Here is a 13,960-nt window from a genome sequence, read left to right on the forward strand (position 1 = left end):
GGGGGTATACTCTCATGATGATGGTCTCATAGGGCTTATCAGCCTTCTGCACTCATGATGATCGTCTCATACATTGTGGTAATAAATCTCTCTCTCTCCCTCTCTCTCTCTCTCACACACACACACACACACGTGACACATAAGGATACTTGATCAATACTCAGCTGGTATGTCCCAAGACAATCAAAATCATTTTCCATTATGAAGTTGCTAGTTGACGTCATTGGCTATTGATGCCTCAATGTTAGCCATACAGGTTTAATGGGAAGTTCGAACACCATCATAGCATTACCTACCTCATGAACAACTTCATTGAGAGAGGTGCTTAAGAAATACAACATTTGATTTCTCATGAACTTCCCTAAGATAAGGTCACAATGAATAGACAGAACATCTGAGTTCTATTTAATTAAGTATCAAAAGATGTGCTTATGAGAAGACAAAGAAACTGAGTTCTATCTAGCTAATACTGCATTCTCATGAACAAGTTCTGAAAGTCCCAAATTTACCAAGTGTCCCCATCAAGAAGCACAGTTTCTTCAGCAACATAGAGCAGTCAGCTTGTATATTTGGGCAGTACAAAACTAATCGACTCCAGTACCAGTTACATCAGTCACAAAAATCCATCTTGATGTCCGTAACATCCAGCAGCAAAATCTCAGCTTCACATGTGAGAAGAGAGCCAATACTGCATTGATACATCCATAGCATTCATCATAAAATTCTATATCCGACATGCTCACTGGTAATACAATTGCATGCATAGTAGAAAAGTATAATATTTAACTTGAATTCCTGGTCACCATAGACAAGTAATATATCTCCTATGCAAAAATGAGTGCATCTCTCACAGCTCCCAAGTATTTCTGGCAATATAAAAAAACATATAGCCAAAACAGGCCACAACAAGAAAAGCATATAGCCAAAGCAAGGCCACTGCAAGATAAGCATATAGCCAAAGAAAGGCCAGAGAAAAATAATATATTTCTGAAAATTTAGGCCCTACTGTAGACACTGGACCAGAGGGGTGTGCAAACCCAATGGGGTGCAAATCCAATGTACTGATAATCTACATCCTAGGGGAATGTGCCATGCTGAAACTAGTCTGGACTCTACATGTGATTCTTTGAAATTTATTGGCACAGAGGTACACATATGGTATCAAGGGACTTTAGTGGAGGAGATATGTTGACGCATGATAAGGGAAAAGTTAAGTGTTTAGCTTCGTAAAAGAAGGCGAGGTCTACTTTGGAGGTTGTGACCCTTTGAACATAGTGGTTCTATTTTTAGAAATGGCTGTGTTCTGTGCTGTTAATACCGACTCCAAACAAACAAATGTCCATAATTACTTGCTCACTGATTACATTCTTTTAGTAAAAGTTGAATTTCCATCACCAGATTAAGGTCCTTTTGTCTCTTCCATTCAATGTCTAAGGATGGGAAAATTAATTGCAATTCTGGGATGAATGCTGTATTAGAGAATTTGGGAATCTCCGAAGTCACACTTTCAAATAAGCGGTTAAGATTTGAGTATGTGACTCAATCTTAACCCCTTATTTGAAAGGACTTGGAGGATTCCACTTTCAAGTAGGGGCTAAGATTGGCCAGGTGGCCAAATCTTAACCATATTGGCGATTCCCAAGATATTTGAAAATTCCCAAATTTCCTGATATAGTGCTGATGGGTCAAAATAAGAGTCATAGGTGCTTTTCCCACTGGCACGACCACAAAATTTTATCATGAAATATTACATGCAATAGCTCTTCTCTTGCCTTCACAGCTTGTTGCTTCAATTAGTTACCACTTCAAGGGAGCATTTTATTCAAATCTTTCAACTGGGACTTCTGAGATGGATTGAGTTGTTCCATCCTAAAAGGAGAATGATAAGCTTGCTGCCTGCCTCAAGTCCCTGGATAGGCACTAACGTCAGTGGCACTGCCTAAACGGATAGGCACTAATGTCAGTGAGACGACAACAAATAGTGGATCCCGAATCTGGCCAACGCTTGTCACTAGACTCAATTGGAGAGGTGCTCCGTCGAGCTGCACACAGCTGAGAACCGATCCAATTGGTAGATACCAATCGACAAACCTTTCCTTCAACTGAAGACCAATGCATACAATCTAAGTGAACGCCTCACTTTCGCGACTTGTGAGACGCCCATCGTCACTATTTTGTCTTTTTCAACCATGGACCTTCGCCCTGATACCTATGCTGCCCTCCATGGAATCCTGTCGTCGTGACATGCAGTGTTGCGCCACGTCGTGCTAGCTCAACATAGGGGCGCCGGCCGTCGCAGTCCCGGTTGGTAGGTTAGTTTTAAACCGGTTAGAATTGGGTTGGGTTAAGTCAATAGATTGGGTTAGGTTAGGCTATTCAACTAGGGTTGGGTCACTCAAGATGGTTAGGTTTAGTTAGTTTGGGATCAGGTTAGGTTAAGTCAATGTCTTAATAGCCCTAATAGTCTTAGGTTAGTGCTGTACTAACAGTCCTAGGTGACCTAGGAAACCTCCCCCCCCCCCCCCCCCCAAAAAAAAAAAAAGAAAAGAAAAGAGAGTCAATTTTTCCAGCCTCTTTTTAGGGCCTTTCATAGCCCGTTTGGAGTCATTTACAGCTCTGTTTTGAAGCCTCTTCATTGATCTTGTTCTCGAGATTCTCCATCGGCATTTTTAGTGGTTCTACATACTATATCAGGTGCTCTTTACAACAAGTTTTGTTGTCTCTCTCTTTGAGTCAGCTTCACTTCTTTGCCTACATTTGTAGTCACTTGTTGGGACAGCCGTGTCTGTCAGATTGGGAAATTCTTTGCAAGGAAAGCCATACATTCCAGCTTCATCTCACAATTTATCATGGCACCCAAGCATGCCCCTCGTGAGTCACTTCATGATAGTGATGAGGCTGCTCGGCCTGAGCAATTGCCTTCCACAGTGGGTACATCCACTGGTGCCGCTGGTGGTACAGAGATTCCTACTACTCAGCCCCTCTCTCCTGCATCTCAGGATGCTCAGGCAGAGTTCCTGGAAGCATCATGCTCCAAGCTCCATGATACATTCCTTCAGTTGGGGCAGCAGATATCTTAGTGGAAAGGCCAACAGCTTGGCACATTATCTGACAAGGGCAAGCAGCCTATGCCCAGCATGGGGATCAATCGAACAGCTAGGTTTCATTCTCCGCACCACGTGGCGGTTTTATGGTGGAAGCCCGATGCTCAGCGAGATTTCAGCCCTTTAGTCAGCCTCAGTTTGAGCAGCTTGCTCCCCAGTATGGGGATTATCGAGGCATTGAGGACACATTCTCTGTAGTACCGACCCTGTTATCGGACTATGCCAAGCCATATAGATATCCTGATACAACGCTAGGAGGCAAGACTAATGCTGGAATTGATAAATCAGAAATAAAACAGCATTCAAGAGCCATTATGGACAGCAGAAAAAGAGCCACTTATGCTTCAGTGTGGGGAAAATTGGAATCCTAAACATAAGGATGCATGCAACATGTGGACCGTTGGTACAACTAAACTCAGTATTATCATTGAGTTATCTGATGATGAGTTGGTGGTGGATGCCTTTGATTCTCTAAATGCCTCTCATGATGAGCTAGAGGGAGCACATGAACCAGAGGAAGATCTAGATATTGGAACCAAGCACGATACACATTTTCCTTTCAATCCTGGTGGGGCTACTGATGCATTGATGAGTGTTCCTGACACGGTTGATATTCAGCCCACCCGTGGTAGATGAGGCTGTCTGCATAGAGCCTCTTATGTGAAGCACTACGTGGCCACGCCATTTCATGCACGGGATGACACAGATGGAAATGCTCCTGTGAGATTTATTGGGATGCCCATCCAGCAATATATGCTATCTCCCTTGATGTATTGAAGGGTGCTAAAAGTGCCGAGACTATCAGATTAAGGGGTGAGATCAAGGGTCGGACTGTTCACATGCTTGTGGACAACGGGAGCACTCATAGCTTCATCAATACCAAGACCTTGTAGTGGGTCAGGCTGATGCTACAGAGATTGACCACGGGCTGAGAGTGGAACTTGCAAATGGATAGCATATGGTCAGTGGACTGTGCTGTCAAGGTGCAAGGATCAGGCTCTCTTATGACTATGATTTTGCAGGAGATCTTTTTGCACTAGACATGGGTCCGATCGATGTTGTCTTGGGCTGTGACTAGATGAAATCTTTGGGAGAAATCAACATGGATCTAAATGCCTTGACACTTCGATTTGCGCACAGGGGTAAGCAAGTGGTGCTACAGGGCATGACAGCCACAAAAATGCAGGTCATTTCAGCAAGCCAATTGGCCAGAGAACTCAAAAAGAAGAGTGCCATCTATGCCCTAAAATTTTCCATAACTCATGAGGGGAGCATTCCTCAAGTGGAGGATGTGGATATGCAGCAGTTGCTCTCTGGGTTCGCATATATATTTGCTAATATGCGATCTTGATTTCCCCCCAAGAGGGATGTGGATCATGCTATTGTTCTGGAGCCTGGTAGTAAGCCCATAAACAAGGCCCCATACTGTCTTTCTAAAGTTGAGCAGGAGGAAGTGGCAGTATAGGTGTGAGACTTGCTCAAAAAGAACTTCTCCTTTTGCCTCCCCAGTGCTTCTAGTGAAGAAGAAAGATGGATCATACTGCATGTGCAATGATTATAGGGATCGTAACAAGGCCAATAGTTTCCAATTCCCCGGATTGATGACTTGTTGGATGAACTCAAGGGTGCTCATTTTTCACAAAAATAGAATCAAGGTGAAAGAAGGGGATGAGCACAAGATGGCTTTCCACACAGAATGGGGCTTGTATGAATTCAAGGTGTTTCCTTTTGGATTGACTAATGCACCGGCCACCTTCTAGGCGCCCATGAACAAGATATGGCAGCCACTTCTTTTCAGACTCGTGCTGGTTTTCTTTCACGATATCCTCATTTATAGCAAGGATAGGCAGGAACACATTAAACATGTGAAGTAGGTGCTGAAATTCCAAGGATGCATCAGCTTTATGCAAAGGCCAGCAAATGCACTTTTATGGTAGAGGAGGTTAAGTACCTGGGGCATATTGTGAGTAAACATGGCATGCGGGTGGATCCCGCAAAGGTGAAATGCAGTAAAGATTGGCCACAGCAACAAAACCCCACCCAATTGAAAGGATTTTCAGGTCTTGCTTCCTTCTACAAGCGCTTTATTCGCAAATTTGCCAAGAGGGCAGCTCCTCTTACGGACCTCTTGCAGAAGGATGCTTTTATGTGGTCAAAGGAAGCACAACGCAGTGTCGAAATCTGGAATTTGCTCTCACTCATGCACCTATCTTGGTATGCCCTTATTTTCACGTCCTTTCATTGTGGAGGTGGATGCTGGTGGCAAAGGATTGGGGGCTGTTCTAAGGCAGGAACACGGGGTAATAGCCTTTGAAAGCAGGAAGTTTGATGCCGAGGAACTCAATTATCATGTTTATGATCAGGAGATGTTGGCTATCTTGCATGTTTTCAAGAAATGGCCCCGTAGGTGAAAACAGATCGTAGGACACTCAAATTCTTCCTCACTCAGCCAAATTTGTCATATAAGCAAAAGAGGTGGTTGGCTGAAGTTCAATCCTATGATTTTGACATTGAGTACTTATATAAAAGGGAAGGAAAATGTGGTTGCAGATGCCTTGTTCAGGATGTGGGCTTGCCATTTGTCCGCTATCTCTACCATATATTAGGAATGGATTCATGGCATTCAGGAAGAGTATATGCAGAATTCTAAGGCAGATCCCATATTCTCAAATTTGCAGCAACCTTCTAGCCAAGGTCATCCGGATTCAGATTGCATAAAGGGCTGTTGTGGTGCAAGGACATGATTTATTTAGTGCCAGACTCAAAATATAGATAGCTGGTTTTGCAAGAAATGCACTCCTCTCCCATGGTTGGACATGTGGGTCTCACTAAGACATATGAGAATCAAATAGAGCTTTATCTAGGAAGGCATGTGGTGGGATGTGGTTAGATATGTGGCTGAATGCTTGCCTCGCCAACATAATAAAGTGGACAGCAAATTACCCGCGGATCTCTTGCAGCCATTACCCATTCCATAAGGCAAATGGACACACATAGCCATGGATTTCATCACATGATTGCCTTCTACAGAGTGGGGATGGGACAACATCTTTGTTGTGATGGATAGAATGACAAAACAGGCCCATTTCATACCCACGAAGACCGGGTATTCAGCATCACAAGTTGCTTGGCAATTCATTGAGCATGTATTTAAGCATCATGGTTTTCCTTAGAAATTATCAGCGACAAAGATGCAAAATTTGTGAGTCACTTTTGGCAAGTACCATCTTGAGACTAATGGCCAGTTGGAAAGGGTGAACAAATTGGTGGAGGAATACTTGAGGCACTTTTGTCATGATACTCAAAAGTCTTGGGATAAGTGGCTGGCACTTGATGAATTTTGCTGCAACAGTACCAACCATCTCTCTATTGGCATGAGCCCATTTGAGGCAATGTATAGATGCAAGGTGGGAATGCCCTCTTCAGTTGCAGACAAGGCTGTGAAAAATCAGCAAGCACATAATGACTTGGGGAACATGGATGCCCTTCTACAGTTGACTAAAAAGAATATGTAGGATGCCCAAGCCAAGCAGAAGAAGTATGCGGATGAACGTAGGAGATATTTGTCTTTCAAAGAGGGAGACTATGTGCATTTGCGTCTCCATAAGAACCGTTATGCCTTGCCGAAAGGTAATACCAACACGAAGCTTGCTCTGGTATTACGGTCCTTACAAGATCATCTGCAAGATCGGAGAGGTAGCGTATCAATTGGAGCTACCCCCTACCTCCAAGATCCATGATGGTTTCCATGTGTCTTTGTTGAAGCCACATGTGGGACAGCATGTGCATGTTCTCCCAGAGTTGCCACCTATGGATAAAGAGGGTATGTCCCTGAGTGTATCGTGGGCTTCAAAGATCATGTACTCCCCAAAATAGGGTATACATAGAGTACCTTATCAAATGGAAGGGACTCCCTGAGGATGAGCAGTCATGGCAGCCTGAGAAAAGTGTCCAGGACTACCCCTATCTCCTCACGGATTGATCATCATCTTGCTGTCTTGCAACAGCCAGTACATGAATTTTGGGGCAAAATTCTATGGGAAGTGACGGCTGTAATGAAGGGGGGAAAAGAGCTAAATTAGTAGTACTTCTAAGGGGGAGTTAGTGAGAAATATGGGAGGGACTATATAAGTCCACCACCACCACTCATTGTAGCACTTTTGATGCGACATCTAATCCTATCTACTCCATCCTTCCTCCTACCTGCTGCCTACACTTCCTCTCCCAATCTCTCTCTATCTCTCTCTCTCTTCCCCTCACCCTTCTCTCTCTCTTCCTCTTCCTGTCCCTCTACCCCTTTTTCCTCACTTCTCACTCCTCCTCCCTCCTCTCTCTAATTCTATCCCCTTCCTCCAATCTGCCCCTGCCTCCTTCATTGCAAATCTTGACTTGGAGTCTTCAGAGAAGTTATAAAGGACTTCAAGAGCTATATTTTTGCTCTTTACATTTCCTCGATCCCAAATTTCTATCAAAAGTTATAGCTCTTGCAAAATCTAGCGAAATTTGAGTCAGTGACGGAATTCGGGTCTTCTGCGTGTTGATTCGTTTTCTCCAACGCGCATGTTTCCAGGATTGTACCAATATCCACATCATAGTAAATCTACTCTAGATATTGCTTTGGCATTTGACTAAGATTACTATTTTTCTTTTCCGTTTAGGTATTTTACAAATACCTTAGAGCAACAAGAAGCAAAGTACCGTAAAAGTTTCTTACGTACAAAGTGATGTCAAATTGATGGTGAAAACCTAAGGACCTAGGTTAAACCACAAATGAAGTTATATCATTATTAGCGCTTATATATTTTTTGGGGGTCCCATGAGGTGGCGTACCCCACTACCCCAAGGCTCACATGCATCTGCCATGATGAAAAGGATAGGCACCACATTGTATCATTCTATTGGTCAATCCTAGGTGGCTTTGCCACATGCCACACAAACATGCACTCAACACTCCACACAATCTATTCTTTGAAAAAACACTCCACACACTCTAGAGCACTGTGTTAGTGCCACATAAGAGAAGAAATTGCTAATTAGATGATAGTATTTCACCCATGCATATGTGTTAATATTAATTGGGCTCACTCTACGATATTGTGAGCTCACATGGGAGGGAGCGTAAGCCCTAGCTTTAGTGTAGAACCACAATGTGGCTTCTCTTCAAACTTCCCAACCTCCTCAGTTATGGTTTGATACGTATAGTGGATTCTTTGTGTTGGCATCTTACGGTGCACTCCCACTTAATGCTCCATTTCCAGAGGAGAAAAATCAAGCAAGAAGGAAAAGAGTTCCCACGCTCCAATGCCCATGTTGCGCTTTGACTATAGCTTTCAAAGAACTGGAACATTTTGGGAGAGTTGGATGCTTGAATGATAACATTTTAGAAAAGAGAATGTGGACCTACTATCATATGACACATCATTAACACGTCATCATATAACATAGAAATATACTACTATATGAAGAGGATCTCTTGAAGAGGTAAAAGTTGAAAAAATGGAAGAGACCAGGAGATAGGGATATGAGAACGGAGAGAGGAAGAGGTGAGAGCAAGAGAGCAAGAGAGCAACACACAGTTGAATAGAAAAAGATAAGAAAGCTTACAAGATTGGGGGTTTTGTCTTAGTGACAAAATCTAACTAACCCACTAACTGTTGTTGGGGGAGAAAACCTCTAAATGAGGGAAAAGTTCCCCTAACCCACTTATTAGTCATACATTGGTCACTGCCATGAATTATGGCTATAATTCCAACACCCCCCTGTAGTGCCAATGTAATGATGTATAAGGAAATGATAAATCACCAAAAGGAGATAAGTTCAGGCAACTACGAAATGTCTCAAACTTCTCACGAGGAAGTGCTTTGGTGAATATGTCTGCAACATTGTCATGTGTGGACACATAGATCATACTGATCTCCCCTACATGCAACTTCTCTCTGACTTACTGATAGTGAACCTCAATGTGCTTCGAGCCACTCTGACTATTAGTGAGAATTGGAGAAGGACCCTCTAATGAGAGATGAAGTTCAGCAAACAAACGGCGCAGCCAAACACACTCAACTGTTGCTGTGAAAGCTGCCCTCTACTCAGCTTCACATGAGGAGGTAGCCACAGTAGTTTGTTTCTTGCTCAACCAAGAAATGCAAGCATGACCCAAAAAGAAACAATTGCCACTTGTGGAATGCCTTGTATCATAATCTCCAGCCCAATCGGAGTCACTGTAAGCACGCATTTGCAAGTCACCCCCCCTGAAAAACTAGTGGCTCGCAAGTAACAGAAAATATGTTTTACAGCACTTGTGAAACTGCAAATTGAATGTCAGGCCGAGTATTGCACAAGTAAATGAGGCATCCAGTAGTCTAGCTGTAAAGTGTGACATCAACCGGTTCACCTCCACCATACGTGGTAAACTTCAACCTTGGCTCCATGGGAGTGGCCGTAGGCTTGCAATCTTGCATCTTGAACCAATCCAAAAGCTTCTGCACATACTTGGATTGAGACATAACGATGCCGCGACTTTCTTGTATGAATTGGATCCCCAAATAAAAATCAAGCATGCCCAAATCTGACATGTCAGCCTTGAAATCTATAATTTTTCCTTCATTGGATCCTAGGAGCAGCAGATCATCTACATAAAGAATGATGACCAAAATATCCCCCCCATCCTTCTTGATGTAGAGGGTACTCTTAGTTGGACTAATATTGAGACCCTTGCTGGTCAGAAATGCATCAATCTTCGAGTACCAAGCACGTGGAGCCTGCTTGCAAACTTTATGTGCATCACTTAATACCTCAAATCCTGGAGGTTGCTTTACATAAAGCTCTTCCAACAAGTCTCCATTAAGAAATGCTGTTTTTATATCCAACTGATGTACATTCCAATAAAAATGTTCAACCATGGCTATGACTGATCTGATGGTAGTCATCTTGGAAGTAGAAGCAAATGTCTCCTCATAATCAATGCCATTTTTTTGAGCATAGCCTTTGGAAACCGGCCTTGCCTTGTACCTGTCAATTGACCCATCTGGCTTTCTCTTTACTTTGAAAACCCATTTGGTACCTATGGCATGCTTCTCTGGTGGCAAATCCACGAGATTCTAGGTTTGATTTTTATCAATGGACTGCAACTCATCCTGCATGGTATCCAATGCACATTATCCTTAGCCTCTTCAAAGCAATCACGCTCTTCTTCATCCAAAAGTGTCACGGGCGCTAAATACTTCAATGTGCTACGAGACTCTGATAAATTTGGCTTTAAAAGTCCAAGTGTGGGCTTAATAATGTGAATTTAAATGTGGCATGGTACCTAGCACATAAGTGTAATTCATCCCTAGGCCCAAAGGCATTCAAAGGAATTAAAGAGTGGTTTGATGGAAATGATGACATGGCAGGGTCACATTGCCATGTGGCAACTTCAGTGGCCACTCTAGAGGGCTAGGTAGTTTGGCCTCTCCCAAAACCACTCTAGGCTACTCTAGAGCATTCAGGAGGTGGTTTTTGACTTTTCTAGATGGGTTTGGTTATTTCTAGTGTCTTTGAGTCTTCTCTTCCAAGAACATGAATTTCTTCATGCTTTTGCAACCCTCACACTGCTGAGTGACCAATTTTGCCATAGCTCCTCACCCGCTTGGATTCTGCGATCTCTGTTTGTCCCAATGGCTTTCCCTCTACCTCCCCTACGCACTAATACCGTTTTCTTCTTAAAAGATGATTTGTAGATTTGATTGCTCCGAGCACTTTTCCTGTTGGTCGACTTTTTTGAGCATCACTGTTTGGCATCTTTCTGCTCCCTCAGCCTCCTCGACCCTTCCTCTTGCTGGGCGCCTACTTTTTGCTGCATTGAAGCATTCCTTCTTGCTGGTCGACTGGTTTTTCTCAGTTTTGGGGCACTTTCTGTCAATGAAATTCTCCCAAAAGCTGCTCAACGCATTTTTCTCTGAAGCATGCTTCATTTGAGCCCAAGATCTACAACTTCTTCGTGACAGAAGTGTTCCAATTTGGCTTTTTCGACTGAATTCTTGATGGTCAACTCTTGTGAATGCTCCCTCTTCATGTATTTGCACTTCTCTCTGGCTGAGAATGCAAATGGAAATTGGCTACATCATCCTTTTCATGTTTGAAGATTTGGTTCAAGCTTTCAGTGCTTGGTGAGTGGTATTTTCGTTATTGCAATCTCTTTCTATTGCAATCTTTTGGCTGGCCTCGTGTGCAGCCCTTTCTTTGGCTCACAGGGTATTGGCAGTGTCACAATGGTCACTTTGTGATTGGATACTGTGCTGGTTTTTCTCTCTTGATGCTTTGGTGAGCACTATTGGTTGCCTATGGATGCCACTCAGTGAGTGCAGCTGGGGTGCATAGTGTTTATGCATCTGGACAGCTTTTGGAATGCACTTAGAGACAAGAATGGCTTTGGTATATGCCTATGGAATAAGTGCACATATGTGATGGTATTGGATGTCTGAAGCCTTGTGAAGGCTTAGTGAATCAGACTACGGCTTCAGTGTTGCAGGAAGATCTCCCAGATGCAACTTGTTAAAAATTCACTATGAAATATAAAGAAATACCGAAAGTGGCGCAATAGGATTTGGGGCCAATCGTGTGCACTTGTGTATGCTTTGCTGAGTAGGGGCATTCTAGCGTCCATCAATTTCAGTTATTTCTTTTATTATCAAATGGGTGAATGTTTTACAATGGTGATACAATGGATAATGGCTGTAATAAATGCTATGTGAGCGATAATTAAGTGCAAAAGTAGTCTAAATATTTGTTTCACTGCCCTCTGAGTGTTTGGAGGCCGGTTACAATGGTTCCATTGCCGGGACCCACACACTCTTCCTCAAGAGGTGGGCCTTGGTAGCTTGGTGAAAAGATATCGTTTGCTGCACTTTTTGACAGCTGAATAGTACAGCCACTATAATGGTGAACATTCATAAACAAGAGAGCTCCATAACTCCTCAAAGAAGAAGGCATGCACTCCTTGAAGAACAAGCCAATGTACAGTCACATGGAGTACATCAAATGCCTACTGAGCAGGCCACACATGAAGCTACACCTCAGCTCAACACTGTTAGCAGTTCTAGTAGTGATTCAAAGGATGCTACAATGCTGAATACACAACTTGCAAGTGTGATTACTGCTTTGAATCAATTGGCTCATAACTTGGCTCATGTAGTTCAAAGTAATGCCAAGAAGAAGAAATCGAAGAAGCATAAGCATGGAAAGAGTGAGCACACTCATGCATCGGCTTCTCATAGTGGATAGCCGTCAAGAATGCCCTTTTCCAAAAGGTCCTTCACCTGGCTCATGATTTCTCCTTGCTGAGCCGCACTCACCCTGTAAGGTGTCCTATTTGGTGGACTACTGCCTGGCACTATATCAATTGCATGATCCTCAGGCCTCTCAAGTGGAAGTTCACCTGGCAACGAGTCAGAAAAACATTCTCTAAACTGATTTAGGAAACCTGTCCGCTCTTTATCAAGCTTAGAGAATACAAATTGTGGATCATCAGACCTAGCATCATTTGTACGCAAAACTATGATGTTTCATTGCTGAGCATATAGCTGAAGAAAATACAAGAGGGACTGACTCTCCCTTTAGTTTGGCATCCAAAACATGCTTCTTCCCTCTATGCTCCAGGGAGATCTTCCGATTATATGTGTCCACCAAAGCATGTGACACCTTGACAGATACAGCAAGGTCGAAGTTGGATAGGTGGCTCATAGAATGGTTGCATTCTCAATAAGTTGAGACATGTTGGTCATACCAAACATACCTGTAGGAGCTCCAAAGATTCATGTCCTTCCACTTTGCATTCCTGGCTGCATGCCAATATTGCCATACATCATGTTGGGTATTGCGGGCTGCATTTCCCCAAATACATTGCCTTGCATCCCTTGCTGTAAACCAACAGGGTAATTTCCAAGGATCCCTTGACCATCATTAACTTGACCAGCCATTGCTTGAAATACTGAACCCCCACCGAAATACCTTGGATGCATAAAGGGTTGGGAAGGAGCTTGCTGCCCTTGATTTAGATTCTGAAAATCAGCCCCTTGGCCATGCATAACCATACCAGGACCTTGAAAGGGCTGCTGCCCTGCAACTCCCTATACATTTGGCATTACTGGAGGCTGTCCATCCAATGGATTCAATCCAAATGGCTGTTTTTGAACCCAAGTAGGCTCCCCTGAATGAGATTTCTTCTTTCTCTCCTTGGTCCTCAAAGGAGTCTACATAAACAGGAACCTTGGGTCCTGCATGAGCTCCATGAGTGCTCCCACCGCGCTCACTTACTGTGTCTTAAAGATAGCATCGGCTTCCTCTGATCCTCATCCTCTTTTGACCCTTTTGACTGAGAGGCACTCACACCAAAAGCATTCACCTCTTGATGTGCCTCAACATTTTGGTCATCCTGGGAGGCTCCCTCATGCATGGATTGCTCTTCTTGCTCATCTTGGGAGGACTGCCCTTCCATATCCCAATCATTATTTGTCAAAGACATATTTGCTGATTTTCTTCTCGCTGTAATTGAATTACAGCAAACAACACTTCACCCGAGACAATCACATGCTCACCTCCTTAAGAAAGATGGTAATGTCCCGGCAACAGAACCATGAAACCAACCTCAAGGCTAACAAGAGGGTGGTAGAACACTAACCAAACAAAAGCCTTCACAATAAAATACTCAGCAAACACTCCACATACAGAAAGGGGGAGCTAGAGCACTCCTGCTCAAACACAAAGACACAGACTCGCCCGAAAGCCTTGGCGCCCCTGTCGGTATTTCTTTATTAATTGAAGAGTGCCACAAAGAGATTACACAGTGAGTACCAACTCACACGCATTCAATGCTTTTC

At 43.4% G+C, this 13,960-nt stretch overlaps 1 protein-coding gene across 5 annotated transcripts in view; it reads right to left on the bottom strand.

Annotated features, from left to right (window-relative positions):
• Positions 1-215: 215 nt before the first annotated feature.
• The window catches only part of LOC147895746 (Pseudouridine synthase family protein), a 160,022-nt gene continuing 146,277 nt past the window's right edge, over positions 216-13,960 (bottom strand). For all 5 annotated transcript variants that reach the window (XM_087382536.1, XM_087382533.1, XM_087382537.1 and 2 more), the window contains one exon: positions 216-688. In XM_087382536.1, the coding sequence (XP_087238662.1) occupies positions 585-688 (104 nt within the window). In that variant the 3' untranslated portion in view covers positions 216-584. The remainder of the gene's footprint in view (positions 689-13,960) is intronic.

This window comes from Dipteris shenzhenensis, chromosome 12, assembly GCF_047967505.1.
Source record: "Dipteris shenzhenensis isolate YYH24624 ecotype China chromosome 12, Dip_SZ_1.0, whole genome shotgun sequence".
NCBI classification, from domain to species: domain Eukaryota; kingdom Viridiplantae; phylum Streptophyta; class Polypodiopsida; order Gleicheniales; family Dipteridaceae; genus Dipteris; species Dipteris shenzhenensis.